The 21454-nt window shown below is 36.1% G+C and overlaps 1 protein-coding gene across 4 annotated transcripts in view; it reads right to left on the reverse strand.

Annotated features, from left to right (window-relative positions):
* NUBPL (NUBP iron-sulfur cluster assembly factor, mitochondrial) overlaps positions 1–21454 on the reverse strand; it is a 78033-nt gene that overhangs the window by 45368 nt on the left and 11211 nt on the right. For 2 of the 4 annotated variants that reach the window (XM_071426928.1, XM_071426929.1), the window contains 3 exons: positions 18428–18518; positions 6764–6803; positions 6583–6673 (listed from right to left, as the gene is read on the reverse strand). In XM_071426928.1, the coding sequence (XP_071283029.1) occupies positions 6583–6673; positions 6764–6803; positions 18428–18518 (222 nt within the window). Of the gene's footprint in view, positions 1–6582; positions 6674–6763; positions 6804–18427; positions 18519–21454 lie in introns of those variants that run through there. The other 2 variants (XM_071426930.1, XM_071426931.1) reach the window with 2 other exon arrangements.

The following is a 21454-nucleotide window of genomic DNA, read 5'->3' on the forward strand; positions in this document are numbered from 1 at the left end:
AAATCCACATTGTTCCTCCTAATGCAGAAAGCTTTCCCCTAGTTTCTACATTGTTCTGTTTATAAGAAATGCATTTATACACACAGACACAAGGCAGTGCAAAGCTGAAAATTTACAGGCTGAAGAATTTCTGAGCTATAAGACAAGAGTGTTATGCACACACATGCCAAACAAGACTGGACTGATGTCTACAGACACCATATACAGAACATTCTGCTGCCTAGAACATGCACAGTAAAATAACCAATGGAAGCCTGGTAGCTATTTTACCAGGTATAAATACATTTGCTCTCAATACCTTACCTGTTTTTGTCCTCTCAAGTGCAGCATTAACATATAACTAAATAAACCACACCTAAAGAAATTCTGGCCCCAGTCTGTACCTGCAACCTCTCCAATGTAATGGTGCAAAGGATACCAGTAACTACATGCACACTTCTCAGCTAGTAGCAACTGCATGTAAGAATTTACTAAGTAAAGCCACTCAAACAAAAACAGTATTGAGTATCTATAATCTCCTCTATAGAGATGAGTCACTTCAGACTGATCAGAAACCCAAAACAATATAGCCTCCATAGTATATGTTTTCCAAAAATTAAATACTACTTTTATTTCCAAGTTACCTTAATCCCAAATCTTTAAATATGAGTTTTTACTGTCCTATTCACACAATGCTTGCTTTTATGCCAGCTTTCTCATATGGGCTCTTGAAATAACCCAGACTTCACAACTCATAGTCTGCTCAACATTTTAAAGACTATTTATCCATTTGTCTGTGTCTTCCCTATTCCCTACAATGTATGTGTGCAAGTTCTGGCTGAAGTAGAGTTAATTTTCTTCACAGTGACAACATTATATACTCTGCAACTACCTATGTATGATAGCTGAGCATCAGAGAATTATGCTACAAAAAAGGTGCAAGTACATATATATATATATATATATATATATATATATCTTCACACACTCCACTATATAATAATTGCTACCATCACTATCTCTGGCAGGTGCTGGCGTTGAAAGAAAGAAGCACACACAGTCCTCACTGCTAGCCAAATTTTCAAGATTATGTACAGCTTAAATAATCACAGACTGATTTCAATTTGTTTTAAGAGTAAGGCTGAATCTTTAGACTACAATCCTATTAAGTCCTGGGTTAGCTAATAAAATAACATTGATCCTGCTTCTGTTTAATTTATGGCTTTCAACATGAATATAAGGGGATAAAGCTTGTCCAAGCATCAAAATGCAAGGCTCCACCTCCTTTTGCTGATAATGGCTCTGCATTGGAAGTTTAATTTAATTTGCTATCTGCTAACTTCCCTGTATTCTTCCTTTCTAATTATACCCATCCCAGTGAAACTTTGTTTTATTTAATTTTCTTTCAACACCTACCTTGACTAGAACAGAGGCTGAAGTGGTGCTAAAATAAGCAGGAAGAAAGAGCTTGACGAATTACAATTTGATGACAATAAGAGCATTTTTAGGGACTCATTAGAATTAAGCCATTGCAGGAAAAATTTTATCCTTCTGGGAACATGGCTTCATCCTTATCAAATACATCAACAGAACCTTTAGGATTCACAAACACTTAGCAGCACTGAGGCTCTGATTTATAGCCATAATATACCAAGATGCAAAAAATATTCTGGATACTCTTGAAAACTATGATAAGGAAGAAATACAAGAGTCCTGCCTCTTAAGATCTGACTAGCCTGCAAAAACATAGGTTAAAATGTCATGTCAGGGTAAGAAATCCTATTAAGGGTGTTCATTAACCCAAGATCCATGCCTTGAAAATAGAGCAGACTTCTAGGCTATTTTCAAGGGGACTGTTCACACAAAAGAGAATTGCTGGTATCTATAATCCATGTTGTGTAGGCAACGCTTGCTTCCAGTAGTGATATAACTTTATCTACTGATAGGACAAAGATACAAGGAGAATATTACATAATAAAATATGCACTTGCATTTTATCTGTAGTCCCATTTTTATTTGATTTTTTTAGAAAGAGAAGCAGACTTGTGTGCAGAATATTGATTTTTTTTTTTCTTCTCTGCTGATAGTTCAAGTAGGTAACACACATGGAATAAGATAGTGAATCCAAGATCAGAGAAAACAACACTTGCTATCTTTTAATATTAAAAGTTTTACTGATTGCTCCCTAAACAGGAAACTCCTTCCATTTGTGTTGCTTCTATGACTATAGCAGATAGTAAATTGGCAGTCAGCACAGCGACTTCTCCTTTCACAGAGCCTTTGGCAGAATGATTGCCATAACAAATTCCAAGACATACAGCAGGTTTGTATCTGCACCCTTCTAATTGCTTCTTTGCCATCAACTGTTAAGATGCCCTAAGACAGAAAAGAGAATGGAACTTTGCTAGAAATGCTAGAGAACTTGCCATATGGAGTGTACGGGATAGTGGTAATGGTATTTGAAATCCCTGCTGAAAAAGCAATTCAAATCAGAGAGCAAGTTCTGCTTGCCTTGTCTTTTTTTTAAATAATCTTTTTATTTCTAAGGTTCTTAGCTACCTACTTGATACTTATTTCAACAGCTTTTCAGACACATTACTGTTCGAGTGCAGGTTTTAGGCAACTCTCAAAAATATCGTATCTTTACTGTGCTTAGCCTAAAGGTTAATCATAAGTCAATCCCACAACAAATACAGCAAGATGATGAGTTTTGAGGTAGGCTGTTTAATATGAACCAAATACCATCACACTGAGTCAAGATACACAGAGTAAAGGAACAAAGTAAATGGGGCCAGACAAAAGAGTAGACAGCTTCTTAAGTGAAGTGAAAACCACAGAGAAAAAGCCCAGTACCATGGATGCACTGGAGAGCTTCCTTACCTGGACTGTAATTATACCTTCAGAGAAAAGAGAGATCTTTAAAAACTCAAACTAAAAAAAAAAAATACTCTCTTCTATCTCACCTACAGGCAAGCAAGATTCAAAAGAAGTGTTAACAGAGGTGAAAGACTTTTTACATGAAGATACTGTGACAGGGAAATAAGAGTCAAAACCCAGATAAGTGATAGACCATCCTGAAGTGTAAATAGACCTACAGTACATCTTATGTTAACAAATAAGTCACTTCTCAGCCACAACAAAATTTTGGGCAATTTCAAGACATAAACTAGAAATATATTTAACAGAAAGTTCTGCATATGTTTGTAAAGATTAAATGTTCCATTACTGTTTGCAATTCACTTTCACTACACATGAAATACAATTTCCTTCTGCATTTCTTCTTGTTCTTTCAATAGCTTAAGATCATCACTTTCCTTCTTTTCTATTGACCAATTATTCTGTTATAGAATATGCTCTATATTTTCATTTATATATTAATTTGATACACATACATCAATATATAGGTAATGTAAGTAATACAGCATCCTAAACTGTTCACTTTGTTTGGTATTGTAAGGCACATTTCCCCCAAATTCTGCTAAAGAAGAATAGTATGTGTTGCAGAAAACCTCCTTGCTCATGAGATATGCATAACCAGAGAAACACCAAGCACTCACCACTCACTACTTCACTAATATTGCCTGTTATCTACCATTCTGACACTATTCAATAAACCTGCATTACAAAGAGGGAGATCACATGCAGTAAGTATCTACAAAAGCGTTATGTATATATTTAACAAATATATTTAAAAGAGTAAGGATTCCAGAAATTTTTTTAAGTTCCAAGTGTAAGACAAGCATTGAAACACTCATAACAGGCACTCATATTTATGAGGTAACAAGTCCCCATTACAGAATTTGGAAACTAAGCAATTCAAATGCTTTACTGCAGTATCAGAAGCATGATAAACTCTGGAAAACAGATTTGTTCATATGGAAGAAAAGAAAACACATCCAAAATTATTCACAGAGTGAATGCACAGTCTTGATGCTATCAAACAACTAAAAAACCTCTCCACAATCTAACAGTAAACACAAATATGAAATACCACCAGTGCTTTTAGGGAAGAAGTATGGGAACATCTATGTTTTCTATCAGGCTGAATTAACTATTTTAAGAACTTTGTATTTTAGCAGGTTGTCTGAATGCACAGGAACTTTGCACACTTACATTATACTACAAATCTAGATTAGGGAGCTAATTTAAATGGTTTCTATGCAGCTAATGAGATAAGCTTTTTCTTAAGAATATGTTTTTAGACAGTTAAATACCAGCAGAAGTATTTTATTCTTGGAAGCAATTTTATCCTGTTAAACAGGAGTTAATAGCTAAGACCAACCAGAACAGATTTTTCAAACAAAATTTCAATTGTGATCTTCAAACAAAAATTTTTGAAGATCACAATCAGCAGATCACAAAACTATTTCTAATTGTCGGGTTCGGCTGTCTGTCTCTGCCCCGACACGGGTAGAGTGGTTCTTGGGTGGCACGCGATGCAAAGGACGAGTCTGGACTCTTCAGCTTTTCGATCTTCAGGTTGTTTATTATTTCTTATCTACAAAATTTTCTGTCTGCCCAACAGAGGTCTGATCTGCAAGCAGTCACAGGCACTCTCTGACCACCCACGGGGCGGTCATGTCTTTTTATACTAAAATCTACGTACACAATATTTACCTTTATTTCCCAATGCTTTTCACCCATGTTAGCAAGTGCACCTTCACCATAAACCAATCTCTAAGTGCCAACATCATCACAGGAGATGGAGGACAAGAAGAAGAAAGAAGAAGGACAAGACACGCCCCGATCCCTCCATCTTGTCTCCATAACCCCCCTGTACCAAAAACCTTAAAGTCTATATCTCACCCTCTAATTGTGTCTCTTTTACACCTTTTACTCTAAAGTGATTCTCTTGTCCTCAGACTCTTGTTACTTCTGTGGATGGATCAAAATCAAGCCACCAAACACTCTTGGCAACATTCCAGGGTTTTCGAGACCCCCAAGGGTTCTCCTGGCATCTCTGGACATCGGGAACGATGTGCTGAGATCCCACATCTAATCTAAAATAGAACAAAAAGTATCTTTAAAAGGATCATCACATCCTGCAGTTCTCTCTTGTTTAGGTGTCTAAAGTCCTTAAACTATTGGTCCTGCAGTTAACCATTCTTGAGAATGGCTGGTTACTGCAGAAGGGAGATTACAGTTTTTACAAACAAAATAGCACATCTCAGTCTGGAACGTGCATTCTTTTCCTTTCTGGACATCAGACAGAACTGCTCATTTTCCCTGTGATCTGTGAGCTTCTTTTCAAAGGAAGAGATGCAAACTTTTCCAGCTCAGATTTCAGGCTAACCTGGTAATCATGCAGAAGCAAAATGCATGTGGACAGGAGAAATTTAGCCATAAAATCTTGCTCCTTCACAGCTAAGGTTTCACTGCCAGGGAAATCAGTGATGCCCTGAGCATTAATGGACTTGTCTCATTCCCACAGCATGGTTGGCCAGCATGTAACTGCTCTGGTTGCTAGGGAGCAGCGAGCTCATTACACAGCATCACCAGCACCCTGCACAAGGTGCTGGCACACACTCCCCAGCTGGGACACTATGGACTGAGGAACAGCACTGCAGTGCCTGCCAGCCTCCACTCTCCCAGGGCAGAGCATGCCAATACAGCAGGTGCTAACTTTAACTCTACCTTCAAGGTTTTACATGCTGTTTTCCTGAGCCAGCCACTGCAACACAGCACACAGAGAGGTCAGAATGGTCTCCACAGCTATTGGCATGGATACCCCTTACTTTTAAAGGTCAATTCTAGACAAAGATGTTCTGAAGTTTTGGCAGACGTATGGTTTCCATCACCAGAGCACTAAGTGTCACTATTCTAAAATCCATGCTAAAGGAGAATTCAGTAAAAATGGAAAAAGGCTGAAAAAATTATTCTTTTCAGTTGTTAAAGAAGCACAGTATTTGGAAGAATTTTAATAAGATAAACAGAAACCTTGTGATCTCCAGGCTGTACACAGTAGATTCCTCGACTGGACATCAGCTGTGAACAATCTGGGTCACTTCAAAGTCTAAACATGCAACCTTAATGCATTTTTTCACCTATTTGTCTCATTAGCACTCCACAGATCTCTTCAAAATAAAAGAAAAAAAATCTGCCACAGAATAAAGAAGTCATCCCACTTCTACATGCCAGAAGATTTATTAACCAACAATCTATCTGCATTGCACAGAGATTGTAGCTAATGATTTTCCTGTACCTGTCACTTCAAATGCCATCCAAGAATTCTTAGTGCTGGTGAATTAACAAGCACATAAGGGAATACAGCTGTAGATATGCATAGATATCTATACATTCAAATCCTTAGGCAACTTCAAAATGCCTTTTTTTAACAACTGCATAAAGAAACATAAAAAGGAATGAGATGGAAGGCAAATTGGGGTAATTCACTCATCAAAGGCACAGAACAACAGCTCTGTTTGAGGGGCATAGGTAAACACAGAAGTATCAACTTTCCCCCTTACCTGAATTTAAGAAGACCAAGACACAAAAATGCTCACTAATAACATACAAAATAATGTCATGGACACTCATCTATCAGTAAAATGCATTTCAAAATAAGTGATTATTTTGAAGCAGAAATACATAACTAAGTCTTACCTGTCTCAACAATTTTTCAACAGCTGACATTACCATGAGCCCTCTCCACACAACTGGGGCAGTCTCTTCTATCAAGAAACCCATAGACATGCTGCAACAACAAACCAGAAACTTGAGCTTTAAAGTACAATACCAAGTACATCTGAAAAGAAGCTTGATTTAAATAAAAACATATGCTCACCATGCGATTCCATAGTTCTTAAGGGGCCTCATTAGATTTTCTAAAACAAAAGCAAACAAGGGGTTTTTTTTGGAGGAGAGATGGTTTTGGGGTATTTGGGGTTTTTTTAAAGAAATAAGCTTACACTTTTTTTTATCTTTTAAGAGCAATTTTCCCTCTCTATTTAAATAGTTATTTTTCCCCCTCATCCCTTCAATAAACGTATGGACTTATCTATTCTGCCCAAGAATCTGACTCTACTTTTTGTTAGGTTGTTACATTTTACTAATACCATTCATCTTTTGCCAGAATAACAATGTATTTGCCCATAAAATAATGTCACTTTGTGCTGCCAAAATCAATCTATTTTTATGAAATCTCTGTGCTGGAAGGCATAGATTCCCTATCAGGAATCACTAAAAGCTGAGTCATTTATATTGGAACAAAACCAAAGTCATACAACATGGTGAGATTTTAATTCCTATTTTTTAATCTATCCTATTCACTAATCTCATTAATCAGAAGAGTATTCCCACTAACATACCAGAGAATTGGGGAATTTGTCTCCTTCTGTTCAATCTGCTACAGAAACCCCAGAGTAGAGATACCAAATAAAACCATCCCTAAACTATACATTGTCAACAGCTCCAGGTAATTAGTCCCAGATTTCTTCAGGCTGATAGAAATCTGCAGGACTTCTAAAGTAGGAACAAAAGATTCTTATTTGAATGTTGCAGATGTATTGTCCTTGTCATACATCTTATTCCTATGCCTCCAGTGTCAAGAATAAAAAGCAGGGAGATAATACTGTAATTGTTCTGCTGGCAAAGGGGCGTGCAAGCAGAAAGCAAACAAAACAATTAAAAAGAAGGCATTCAAAACAAAATCTCATAAAAGCAGAAACTCCTCCTTGTGGTTTCTACCATCTAAATCCACACCTTATCTCAAAATGGCACACACACTCACAAAAAAGAATAAATGGCATTTTCTTTGGTCTATACCTTGGAAGAGTATGCACAGGCAGGGACTAGCAGAAAATAGGAAGAACACTTTAAACAACAGAAAATATACTATAATGCAGATTTTGACAGAAATCCTTGATGCACCCAAAGTAAAATACATAAAGAGAGTAAAATGAAAACAAAGTAAGTAAAATAAAAACAATGTGAGTAAAATAAAAACAGTGCATTCAAAGCTGAACTCCAAATTCAGACAAAATAACAACCAAGTGCATACAAATTCAACAGCTAAACTCTACAGATGAAAGCTTTCAAGCAATCAAGTAAGTGAGCATTCAAGCCATGTAATTTTGTAGAAATATGGTGGAGAATAAATTGGATGTTTTGGTTTACAAATCAAAAATAACAAAACAGGAAGATAAACAAATCACTTGTATGACTATTGCATTCAGGAATGAGTTGGGAGCTATTACTGAAAAAGAGATTGGCTTGGACTGATACACTGCACCAGTGCATACAGCTCTTCTTGACTTGTGCAGCTCTTCAGTGTTGACTCAGGACTTACTTTGGTGGCATTATACTGTCTAACCACATTTCTAGCAATGTGCACAGGCTTACTTCACCCCCTGCAGTAAGACAGTTTAGTTATGAAGAGAGTGATGACATTGGAACATCACCCTAGAGCTACATCTAGGCACTGTTTTGGTGTCCTGCTAAACAAGATATACACCACTGCAAGTTAAAATAGAAGCATTCAAAGTATTGAGAGAAATTACTACACATTTACCTAAGAGAGTGGTTAAAAAAAAAGTAGTAGGAAAAAAGAAGTGGCAGGAAAAATGTACTTGCAACAGTGCATACCACTGCAGACTCAAGGTTTCCTTCATTTCTTATCAAGAAATAGGGACAATTTTAAGACAAAACAAAACAAAATGGGGAGGCCAAGCTTTGACTGCCGATTATGAGGCTCAGGAACTGGAGAGTAAGGTGAATGGGAAAGATGCATTATTCTGGGAAGTTCACCCAAATACTAAGCCACTTCTCAGTTCAGTCCAACTGCTCTACACTATGTGAGTCAAACATACAGAGACATCTCAACATCCACTACCTGCGTGGACAATTTCTTCTGCACAGAGATCAGGTACACAGGCTGAGCTCACACACCTTCCAACATTTCTCTCTCCTTCACAAAACAGGAGAGTTGCTGTGAGTAGATAAACATTGACCTACAGAGCAGCAAAAGGGGCTTTTGCTTTTAAAAATATATGCATGGTTTATTTCTCAACAGCAGAGTTTCCTCTTATTAAAACTGCATCTTATTTTCTTTGGTTAACAACAAAGATTATAAAATGCTCTGAGCAGCAAGATTTAATCAAATTTATACAATGCAGAGGAACAATTCACAATTTGCTGTATATTCTGGCTATAATGTTCTGCATATTTTAAAAGTAATACAAAATACTGCAGAGCTTCCCACTGTTTGCCTACTGCTAAAAATCATTCTTAAGACTAATCTCAAATCTAAAGTGCTTCAGTGGGCATTGGTAATCACCCTTGTCTCATCAAAAGCAACAGGCCTTCCTCCTTTTTCACTGTGGGTCTCATGAAGATTTCCTAAAACATAACATGTAAAGAAGATTTAGCTTAATGAGATCTCAGTAACATCTCTAATTCCCATTGCTTTTAGAGTACGCTTTTCTGTTATCAGAAGCCTACCATACAGCTCCAAAAATTTAACACAAAACAAAACAGATCTCCTAAACTCACAACATACAGCAATACCATACCACCTATGCCAAGAGATAAATAAAATTGCCTAGTTTGCAATTTTCCAGTAGGCTTGATGGCCCTAAGTAAAAGACTGCTGTGTTTTCTCTGAACATACAAAATCAGATCAGTAAGATCAACGTAGCACCAATGACATGTCAGTAAATGCCTTTTCTGATAGAATACAAGTGGGGCACTAGAAAAGGCAGATGTGCAAATTCATGAAAGCATTATAGCAGATTGCTGATTAAAATAGTTCTGGGACTGGTCTGAAGATTGAATTGTTACTCACATGGGGAAGAGTAGCATTGATGTAATGAAGATGGATGTTCATTACATCAATGAAGATGCATTTTGTAATTATTTTTTACTAAGCTTTTTCTCCCAAAAAAAATCCAGCCTTGAAAACAGATTATCTAACAAGATAACTGAGTTACTCCACATTTTCTCTAAGAAGACTGACATAGCTCTTCAACAATGGCCAGGGTCACAGGGTCAGTAGAGCACAGAAAGTGTGTACAGCACTACATTACATATATGTATCTATGTATCTGTATGTATGTGGTTTTGGCTGGAGTACAGTGACATTTCTTCACAGTAGCTTGAATGGTGATATGTTTTGGATTTGTGATGAGAACAGTGTCAAAAACTGTTCTGCTTCTCATGCCACCCCATCAGCAAGCAGGCTGGGATGACACAAGAAACTGGGAGGGGACACAGCCTGAACATATGACCACAACTGACCAAAGGGATATCCCACACCATATAAGCTGGGGAGACAAAAAAGAAATGGGAGTACATTCAACATTATGGTGTCTGTCTTCCCAAATAACAGTCACATGTGATGGAGCCCAGGGCTAAGACACAAGGAGCCATTCCAACTCTTGGCTTAGTTTTTGGAAGTGGTCTGTTGAGCAATAGCATAAGCAGAAGCTTACATTCATTCCTACCCCATCAGGTAAGTAAAGAGTGTTATTCCACAAGATTGTGATGTTGTGCTACACCTCCTTAGAAGGCATAATACTGCTTACGAAAAGCAAAGGCAGCTTATTAAATATCAATGTAGTGGATCATGCAACACCCTAGTAAATGTATTTTGAGCTCACTAGCTCAGCAAGCACAAATGCAGAAAAGCTGCTCTGAGTTTTCAAGAATCTGAACTAAGGAGAAAATTGGGGTTTTTGGGAGAAAGACAGACAGAAGGAAGCCATTGGACAGGAAGAGTAAAAAAGTGATTGGGCTTTACTTGTGTAAACATAGACGTCTCCTGCCACTCTGGATGCCTTAGGGAGCTGGGACTTGTACATGGCTAGCAGATTTGACAAAGGGCATAGGGAGAGACATACCTTCTGAAGGGACAGCCAGAAGCCTGACACCACACTCCAGGCATCTTTAAAGTAGCAGTGGTTTCCTAAGCAAAGGCAAGTGAATTCCACCCACAGAATGGTAAAGAGGAAAGAAATGCCACAGAGAGGAGAGGAATGAATAGCAACAGGGCCCCAAGGTACCTTGAAATAAAACGGTGACACCAATCTATGAAAGAGGGTAAAGGATGCTGTCACCAAAGGTTAGTCAAAGTCATAAATTTTAAATCCTTGCTTTAACTGTAATCATTGTTTTAACTGCTTATGCCAGAAACCTAGAATATTCTGTGGCAAGTGACAGACTAATTGAGACTTCAGGCTTGATTTCACACTGTGTTGTAAGTTTATTTGCAGGATTGCCCCAGAAATACAACAATTTGTATTTTAAGCTTGAAGAGCTCCACACAAGGAAGGCTGTGATTGCCCATTACATCCTGCACTAATAGTGTTATCTAACCACAGAGACATCCCAAATACTTAACCAAAGCAAACTAGTAATGAGACTTAAAGAGCATAATTCCATGCTCACCGTTCAATTTCATGAAATATGTGCATAATGAAATGCAACTTTTCCCAGGAGATTTGATTCTCATATTTAGAGGGTCTACCAGTCCCATTACCTGGGAAGGCATTACAGTTTTTTTCCTCCCAACAGACTGCAGAGGAAACAAGGCTCTGTAAAAGCTTTTTCATTAACAGAACAGTTTTGCAGATATGACTTCAGCAGTCCTACCTAAAAGCAAAAGAACTAATTGCTTGCTGGAAGACTGTACTTCAAAAGCAAATCTGGCACAAGTAAAGAGCACAGTGATTTAGAAACATCTTTGTTACATTTTAAGGCAGCATTGACTTGTTATGTTTAAAACACAGGGCTAGTTTTAAGCATCATGCCATTACTTTCCATCACAAATGTCTTCCTTACGATTGCTAAAATAACCCACATTTTGAAATGCCCTCAGATCCCCAAGGAGACAAAAACTCTATTTATAGTGGATCAAAAGATTTATTAGACTAATTTAGGCGGGTCCTTTTAGTTCATTATATCCACAAGGAATGAAATAGACTAACCCAACGTTCAGTTTAACAGGACAGACATCTGTCCTGACACACAAAAACCTCCGGGAAAGCTCATGTCATTTGAAGCAATGACTTGCTGTTGTGACAGGGGGACTGCCCTGGTCAGTCACATAACAGGGTGTCAGACAGCAGAGCAGAACAGGGAGCAGCAGGAACCCCAGGGGCAGAGATGCATCAGCTTTAATTTAAGACCCAACTTCAAAAAAACATTCCAGTTAACTAAAGATTTCATTGCTTTCAAAGCACAACTAGAGAACTCAAGGCAATTGTGTCAATAATGTAAAATACTATAATCAAGACCCCTGCCCCACCCCTCCCCCCCAAAAAAAAAGGAAATTTAGGTGAAAAAACATGGGAGGAAAAAAAATGTTCAAAGAATTATGTGTAATTGTGCTTTTGGCTAAGATAGAGTTATTCTTTTTCTTAGTAGATGGTATGGGACTGTTTTGGATTTCTGATAAAAACAGTGTTAATAACAGAGGGATATTTTTGTACTGCTAAGCAGTGCTTACACAGTCCATGTGTTTCCTGCTTGTCACCCCACCCCACCAGCAAAGCAGGCTGGGGGTGCACAAGGAACTGGGAGGGGACACAACCAGAACAGCTGATCTCAAGAGGATACAAAGGGGATACAAAAGGGATATCCCACACCGTATGGCATCACACTCAATATATAAATGATTATGACCATCAGCTAAAGCAAATGGAAAGAGATGCTAGCTTTTCAACTCTTATTGTCATTTTTGGCCTCTGGGCTCTACAGGGAAAGGATTAAACCACTTTTTTTCCTGGTTTTGATCTATTCTGCTTCATTTCTCTATTACGAAAAGCCACTACATTGTACTGCAGAGAAGGAAAGAGAGACTACAGCAAGAAGCCCACGGAGGGAAAAAAAAGCACAAAAGTGAAATTGCAAGGTAAAAATATTGAGAAAATTCAGAATTAGTTGCATTCCTTCAATTTTTCTTCTAGTAGAGAAATGGAAACATTTATTCCTTTGAAATAAGCAAAAAGGTAAATACGTTCAGTCTACAAAAGCATGATTTATTTCTTTTGTTTATGCAAGTATAATGAAAAGAGTATCTATCATGTTCCTATAACAAAGCCATTTTGCAATTTAATTCCAGTTTTTATACCAGTTGAACCAAAAAAACATTTGTATCTCTAAGAACAAACTTTATATTTTAGTAAGTATCTGCTAGTCACACTTCAAATAATTTGAAATTACTGCACCACAGGATTAGCAACATAAAGAGTAATACGAATCTGCCTTCAAGTACTTCAAATGTATTATTTCAGGTTACAGTGTTTCAGTAATTTATACTAGAATGGCATTTGGCAAAATTTCATTTGCCATTTATCCAAAAAGACTGGTCTCAGTAAGAAGCTTTAATTACTACACTACATTTCTCATCTTATACTTTTTGTAATTGTATGAATTTATTTATAATGAAGAATAAAATTTTAATAAATTAATTCCCTAGAGGTTTTTTTCCTTTTAAATAGCAGCTAACAGCTGTATGCCTATAAATAATTACTTGCAGAATTGTGTATCTGCCATCTCCTTTCCCTTCCAAGGTCTTTGATTTTCTCCACAAGTGAACTCAACAATAGCTGGACTAATTCACCTTGAGGTTTATTGTTACAGGTTTGAGGGCAACAGTCAAGGTCCAGAATAGAAGACTAAACATTCAAGTAGTCTTCTCATTTTCAACTACTTGATCACATTTGAAAAAGCCTCAAAAATACAAACCACAATTAATTACAACATTCTCATTAATTATTTTGTCACATGTAAGACACGTGGGACTATTGTACTTCCACCATCCCGATAAATTGCGGTAAGACATCATCAAAAGTAAAACAAAGGGTTTCAGTTCAGACTACTTTCAAAATAGAATCAATAAAACATATCATTAGACTATAGACAATCTAAAAACCATTTGCTCACCAATCAAGAGCTGGTATCAGCCACAAATACTTTTTTTTTAAAGAATCAAATGTAGGGTTTTTTAAAAATTTATCATGATGCCATTCCACTGATAAAGCATGACAAATACAACTTCAAGACTTCAAGCTTTACTTGTAAAGTTAAATCCTTAGCAAACATCAAGAAATTTCTTCAAAATCATTATGCTACGTAATGTTTTGTCTATTTCACTGGTCTACCCCCAATTTTCTATTTATGACTCTCAAATGAATGCGCCACAATCCCTTAATACTATTCCAGCAGACATCTTTAAACAGTCAAAACTATTTTAAATTTTCACATTCTGTTATGAGAGTCTGCTATCACAGTCTTAAGATATGCAAATGTACCCCAGTGAAAAAATTCAGGTGCCCATTTCTATAGTTCCTGCAATTTTATTTGATTCAATGGGGCAGCCACAAACACTGTTAGCTTTCTCTAAGAAATTACATTTTATTCTAAATTGTGAAAACAGATGTCTGCTACTGATCTTTTGAATATACTATTTTATTAAGAAATGAAGGACACTGAAGCTATCATAAAATGGCAATAAAATTTTGAAATACTAAGAGTAGAGTCACCTGTCAAAGATTTACGCACCAAAACCTTCATAATCAAACTAAATAAAGAAACTTTATCTGGCAAAATAGCAAATGTTTTTGGCAATATAATAGTTTTTACTCTCTGACATCTAGTTTAAATGGCAGATTTAAAAGGAAAAAAATGAAATCATGTGATTCACTAAGCCAGAAAACTGCTTTTAACTAAATTACTTAGGGAAAGAATAAAAGTAATACTTTTGGAACTTATGCTATTAGCATTGCCCTGCATATATATTGTAGCTGATGGTAATATTAATTCCATAGTTAGATAATCCTCCATTAGCTAATTAAATTCAATGGTGAACTTATTAACCAACATTTCTCTGACCATTTAAAGTATTTTGAATGACAGCCTATTAAATGTTAGCAGACTTTTCAATGTACTACAGTTTGCAAAATTAATTTAATGTAGTATCTTCCATTTATACAGACTCCTCACTAAGAACTCTCAATTCATTTTGAATGCTTAAATTATAGCATGATGATAATAACTTCTATTCAGAAGTAATAACTCCTGCATGGACTTACTGTGTGTGGTACTGGGCATCCTTAATCCCTTTTCATGTGAGAGAGGAAACAGAAATCAAAGATTGCAGAAGTGCTCAGAACCTCCCAGGATTAGTCTACAGATTCACTTTCAAATCCATGTCTCACACTGAAGAAAGCATTAAGACTTGAAACTTTTTGTTTTACTGCTATGTTATGAAAAATGTCTTTAACTGACTTATTGTTACGTAGACATAGTTTATGCATTTCTATAACACAGAACTGCCTGGGCTCTCTCATTTGGTATGCAGTATTTCTTCAGAGTTTGTTTTACTCTTGAAAATACAGTAACAAACCAGATGATAACACTAAACCTCATTATAGCAAAATGCAAGAGTCATACATGTTTTTATATCAATATATTTATATACACCGCTATATGTACCATATATATATACACACACACCTATGATTGATCACTTCTTTGCAAGCTTACCCATCTGTCACTCATTAAAGGAATCCTTGATTAAACTTTAATTAAAGTTTCCTATGTCATTCCTACTTTGCAATTAAACCATCTTTGACAGTACTTCTCTTGCTGTTAGTCGCCAGTTTCATCAACTCAATAGTTAAAAATACACAGAGTAGTGAACAGAATCCCTGAAATACAAATTCTATCTTGTTATTCATACCAAATTACTGTCTTTCTCAGCAGACTTGTGTCATCTGTCAAGCTTTTGAAATATACAAATTCATTTTTCTGTCTGTTAAAAAAAGGCTATGTTCTTTAAATCCTGATATTTACTTGTACATTCCACACAGAAGTAGAAAGAATAGATTTCAGTGATCAAAATGTTAGTGCTTACAAGACAACAGCAGAAGTTTCAGCTCAGGGAAATCTTGCAATTCTTTTCTATTACATTGAATTCTGCATTTCTAACAATGCTTGAAGCTTGTTAAGACAAAGCTTACAGTGCATTCTATTCAGCTGTTTACCAGAAATATCCAGTCACTGAAACAAAATTGAGCTGCTCAATATCAGAGTGAATACTGTCTTAAGTTCTAGCATTCCTAGCAAGTTGATTTCTACAACCATAAGAAACAGACTGGGCAATTTGTGGCTCAAGACCCAGACTTAAATTAGGTATGGACTGATAAAATACATAGCAAAATGACCAAGGAATTCTAAATTATCTAATCCATTTTTCAGACAGTGAGGGAAAACTGGGGAGACAAAAGTCAGCGTCACATAATGAAAAGAGAGATTTGAACACCACAACATAGTCCCTTTTGTGTTCACATTGCACAATGCACTTCAAATACAAAATTCATAGCAAAAAATCTATTATGGGAAAACACAGCCTGTATGACATTCATCCTCAATAGAGTTCAAAGTATCAGTGAATGCAAGAATACTTCCATTTGTATCAGGAATTCAAATCCTACTGATGATACATGAAAAGGCTCAGTTATTTGTTTATTTATCACTCAGCAGCCTTTTGGCTTCAAAAGATATAACAAAAATCCAATAAATAAAACTAAGTACTCTCCTCCTCTCTTAGGAATTTATCTAAATCAAACCTGCATTTGTAAGCTTGGTTCTTAAACGTAGGAAGTACTCAATTTGATGACTGTCTGTACAAGCACATGCAGTGCATCAGTACATGGAAATACATTACTTTTTCTTTATCCAGTGTACATGGCATAATCATAAGGAGACAGAATTTTAATTATATAAGAAATCCTAAGTTTGCCACATTAAGTCTTCAGAGGCTGATACTGCAAGCTTAATAACAAATTTTTAAAGATACTGACACTGTTTCATTCTGCATGCTTTATGCCATGTGAGAACATACAGATCAACAACCATAATACCCATATACACACACAAATTCAGATGAGTTACAAATGAACATTCTACAACAACACTAGAGTAGATATAGAGGGATGGAACACATCTCCTGTGATGAAACACTGAGAGCATCATGGCTGCTTAGCCTAGACAAAGACTCCAGGGACACCTCACTGAAGCCTTTTAGTACTTAGAGGGGACTTGAAAGAAAGATGGAGACAAGTATTTTAGCAGGGCCTGTTGCAATAGGACAAGAAGTAGTAGCTTTAAATTAGAAGAGGGTAGGTTCAGACTAGATATAAGAAAGAAAGTTTTTACAATGAAGCTAGTGAAATGCTGAAACAGGTTGCCAAGAGTGGTAGTGGACATGAAACACTCAAGATCAGGATGTCTGAGCAACCTGACCTAGTTGAAGATGTCCCTGCTCATTGCAGGAGGGTTGGACTAGATGACCTTCAAAGGCTCCTTTCAACCCAAACCTTTCTATGATAAAAAAAGAGAGATCGTGGCATGAAAAGAAGCAGAAGGAATATTTAACTTTCCTTTTACTAGCAATTGCTGCCCACAAACATTGCAGTTGATGACTTCACTGAAGCCTTTCTATGTCCTGTTTGAACTGGTACATGTTCTTGATCCCTCCCTGACAACACATATGGCCAGTCCGTACTTTCTTCAGAAGGATCCAAGTACATTTTAATGCATCAACCAGCTGCTACAGTGTGTGATTAGTTTAGTATGTGGTTACATGTTTTTATTATTTTACCTACATGCCCTCTCTCACAGGATAATCAAAACAAGGTATTACAAAAACCGTATCACCCCAGTGTCCCTACCACCCTAAAAAAACACACTGCCTTACACTCAAACATCATATGAACAGGGTATCAAGATAAGGCCATTCTTCACTTTCATCCTTGGTTGGCCTGGGTGAAAGTTAAACGTCTGAAAGGTAAAGAGAAAGATGGGATCTTTCTACTTTGGGTCACCTTATTTCTCTGAAGCCTGCTCTACCTGAATTTATGTTTCCCCAGAACTCTTCCAAGTAGAAGGAAAATTAGGAGTTTTATCTACTGTCTTCACCTTCTGGTAGGAAAGTGACCACCACTGAGTTCCTAAATGCACAACTTCAAATACAAATTAGTGAAGTGGCAAGGCACATTTGGCTTAAGAGAAATCAAACAGAATCATTTTAATGACATTTGAAACAAGCTACCATGATGATCCTTCTCTTACTGTTTTTTTTTTAGTGCCTCTTTCCCTAGATTAGTTGGTTTTGTTCTTTAACTGAAAGTTATCTATTGTAGGATACTACATATCAATTTTAGAACTTCTGATAAATAACCTTCCCTTCCCTAGAGTCTCTAGTAAAAATACATGAGACTGCATGGACCAAGATTAACAAAAAAATAGGACTCTGAATATGCTCCTAGTTGTACATAGCAACTTTGAAAGTAACCTCAATAATAGAAACAAATAAATAAATACATACATACACTCAGTCTTCACCTTCTGTTTGCATCCTTTCTGTGCCACACCAAGGAAGCACCCATGAGTGGACCATGCTCCTCCCTGTACAGAAAAGACAGCAAGAAAAATCCCTTCCACTTACTTGGTGTTAATTCTGGGTTTCCTTTTAAGTTCATCATCTTTGGAATTGAAGGTCCATATATGTCTGCATCAAGCAAACCAACTTCTTTCACCTGTGAAAGTGAAAAAGAAAAGAAGTGAAAAGAAGTAGTTGTCAAAATGTCCTCCTTTCTGCATTATTAGCTCGATTTGAGACATCAGTTATCACTGTTTCCTTTCTCTCTAAATAGAAATTGAAGAATGAAATATAACGATGTCTACAAGTTGGGTCAGTTGCCTTGACAAGAGCCAGATTCTCCACACAGACAATCCTTACTTGTACAGTTTCTTACTTAAATTGTAGACCACAGACTTTATATTAATAAGCATTATAACCAACATTCTCTCTATTCCATGTAGTTTTATACAAAACTAACACCTTAACATTTTAAACAAGATATCAAATTTTATTGTTTAAAAAAAAGCCAAACAAAAAACACACACACAAACAAAAAAAAAGCAAAAAATAAGAGGTTCGTAAGTATATGCAAATGAATGCAATTTAAATCATACTAGTGATTAGAAAGAGTGTGAAAATCATAAAAAACATATTTTTATCTTCCATTTAAGTGGCCAGAGTACACTTTTCCAGACATCTTGAAGTTACTGAAATGCAAGTCTCTGAAGCTAGTTAAGCAGGCATAACATTTTAATCAAATACATTTACACAAAAGTAGGCTAAAAATTGGCTTATTCAACTACATATGGTACATTAGGCAATAAACTTTAAAAAAAAATTATTTCAACTATGTAGTCTAGACTTACAAAACTCCTTTCTATATTCTTTTTTTAAATAGATACACATACATATTTTGTGGAAAATAAACTATTTTTCTACAGATGGCAAGACATAGTACCAATTACTAAGTTCTGCAAATTAAGTAGTAAAGAGCATGCCCTTTAAAGTGCTGAATGTCAAGTTTCTCTAATATAGAAAGCTAACTGTATTCAACATTCTGCAAAATTGCAAACAAGTATGTTTAAGAGCTTGTTTGAAAGGTTAAAGCAGCAAGAGGAGCTTTTCCAACAAAGCAAAAACAGACTTCCACTGTCAGTGTTTCAAAGTGTGTATTTCATTTTTTGGGTGATGTTTTCCTAATTTGGTATCTTCTATTAAGTCATTTTGCTATCACAATTTTGATGGGAAAGATGGAAAGATAAGTTTAAAAAAGTATTATCATATTTGACCTACTACATACTTTAAAAAATAAGATTTTACTGCAAAAATCAACCAAATTTGGATTCAATTATTCAATGTACTTTTTATTAACAAAACAGAGCAAAGCATATATAATTATATGGATTATTTAATGTAGATTTTTTTTAACACTTTTTCTTTATGATGTCTTGTGAAAATTATCAGACAAAAGTTCAGGAGTTACTGTAACACATTCTTCTTCTTGCCTTCCTTGCAATTTCAAAACCATTTAAAAGACCCATATTTAAGCTAGACTCTGAAGACATGGAAAACAAACTATTAAAGCTTCTCTGTTCTTGTACAAAATGCAGATTTTAACAGATTAGAAAGATTCACGACTCAGTCCGTGTCGGCAGATAATCAAACGTATCAAAACATCATCTACAGGCTGTTCCACCTAATTCCTTCTCAAATGAAAGCAAGTAATTACTAAAAACCCACAAAGTGTTTTAAACCTGATGACATACTTCTCCTGAATTTCTTGAGGATTTTCCCCCTCATGCAAGGACTCTGACTATTGATTGACTACAGTGATCTCACAGCTCACCAGAGTTTCACTTTCAGAACAAAGGGATAAAAATTTAAGATGACCTAAATTAATTAGAATGACTTCATGACCTCCTGAACATATAATCAGGTGTTCACCACTACATTCCCAGGAGTCAGCAGCACTGCATCTACTGTATCTATATTACCCAACCTAAGTGTACAAAATTTCCTGAACTAAAGAATAAATAGATCCATGCTGGAGAAGAACATCCCAGAGGACTTTACAAATTCAGCTACTACTTTAAATTACCAAGCTAATACAATAAACCTGACCATCTCTCTAAAAAACTTTCACGGTTCTTCAAAAGTAAGAAAAGTGCCTGTTTCTGACATGCACGGCTTTTCATGGATAGGGTTCAATTAAATTCTTGTCATCAAACAGAAGAATAATTAACAGATTCTCAAGTTTCTACGATTCATGTTAACAAAAGCAGAAGTTCCTGTAAGCCTGGTGCTTTCTACAGGATTATAGGAAAAAGGTCTTTCAGAAATCTTTAAATCATTGACAAAACCTCATCTAAGATAGCCTAAGGCAGGGGTTTTTTCTTTACCAAGCAATTCAACACGTCAGGTAAGTCGAGTTCACTATGCCTAGAAGCAGCAGCTTACACAGAAAGCATTGGCCTAATAAGCTATGCTCTTCTTTCTCCCAAATATCCCTACTTTTGCAGTATGTAAACATCCCTAGAATGCCAATAACCCTTTACTCAAGGTTTAATTATCTCAGAAAAGTATTATGGCAGCTACCAAGGGATTTTTTTAAGACACGCACAGTACAGTCCAGATCATTTCTTCCAGCATTTACAATGTTTTAAATCCCCAAGAGAAGAAATAATATGCACACACCTGGATGCTACCACATGAAACTGCTAATCAGAATTACCAGATACCTCTCATGCTGTGTGAAATATAATCCAGATGCATGAGTTCTGATAATTAAAAAATTAAAATAGATTTTAATAAATTGGTTCCCCCCCCCATACAACCTAACCTCATATAAAACAGCACATCTTTCAAAGTATTGTATTAAAACAAATCCTAAGAAAACAACATAACATCACACAAGGTAAAGAAAACCATCTGGACAGAAGGAATAGATTATGGAGAATCAAAAGCACAACCAAAAAGGCAACTTAGGAAAAAAAAGAGGAGGGAAAAAAGCCTCTAAGATTCCTCTTATGTTCTCTGACATATTTTGATATACATATACCTCTCATACCAATGGTGCATCTTTTTATTCTTAAATAATCCTCATTACACAGA

This window comes from Agelaius tricolor, unplaced genomic scaffold (assembly GCF_023055355.1).
Source record: "Agelaius tricolor isolate 1412-34295 unplaced genomic scaffold, bAgeTri1.0.p SCAF_5, whole genome shotgun sequence".
NCBI classification, from domain to species: domain Eukaryota; kingdom Metazoa; phylum Chordata; class Aves; order Passeriformes; family Icteridae; genus Agelaius; species Agelaius tricolor.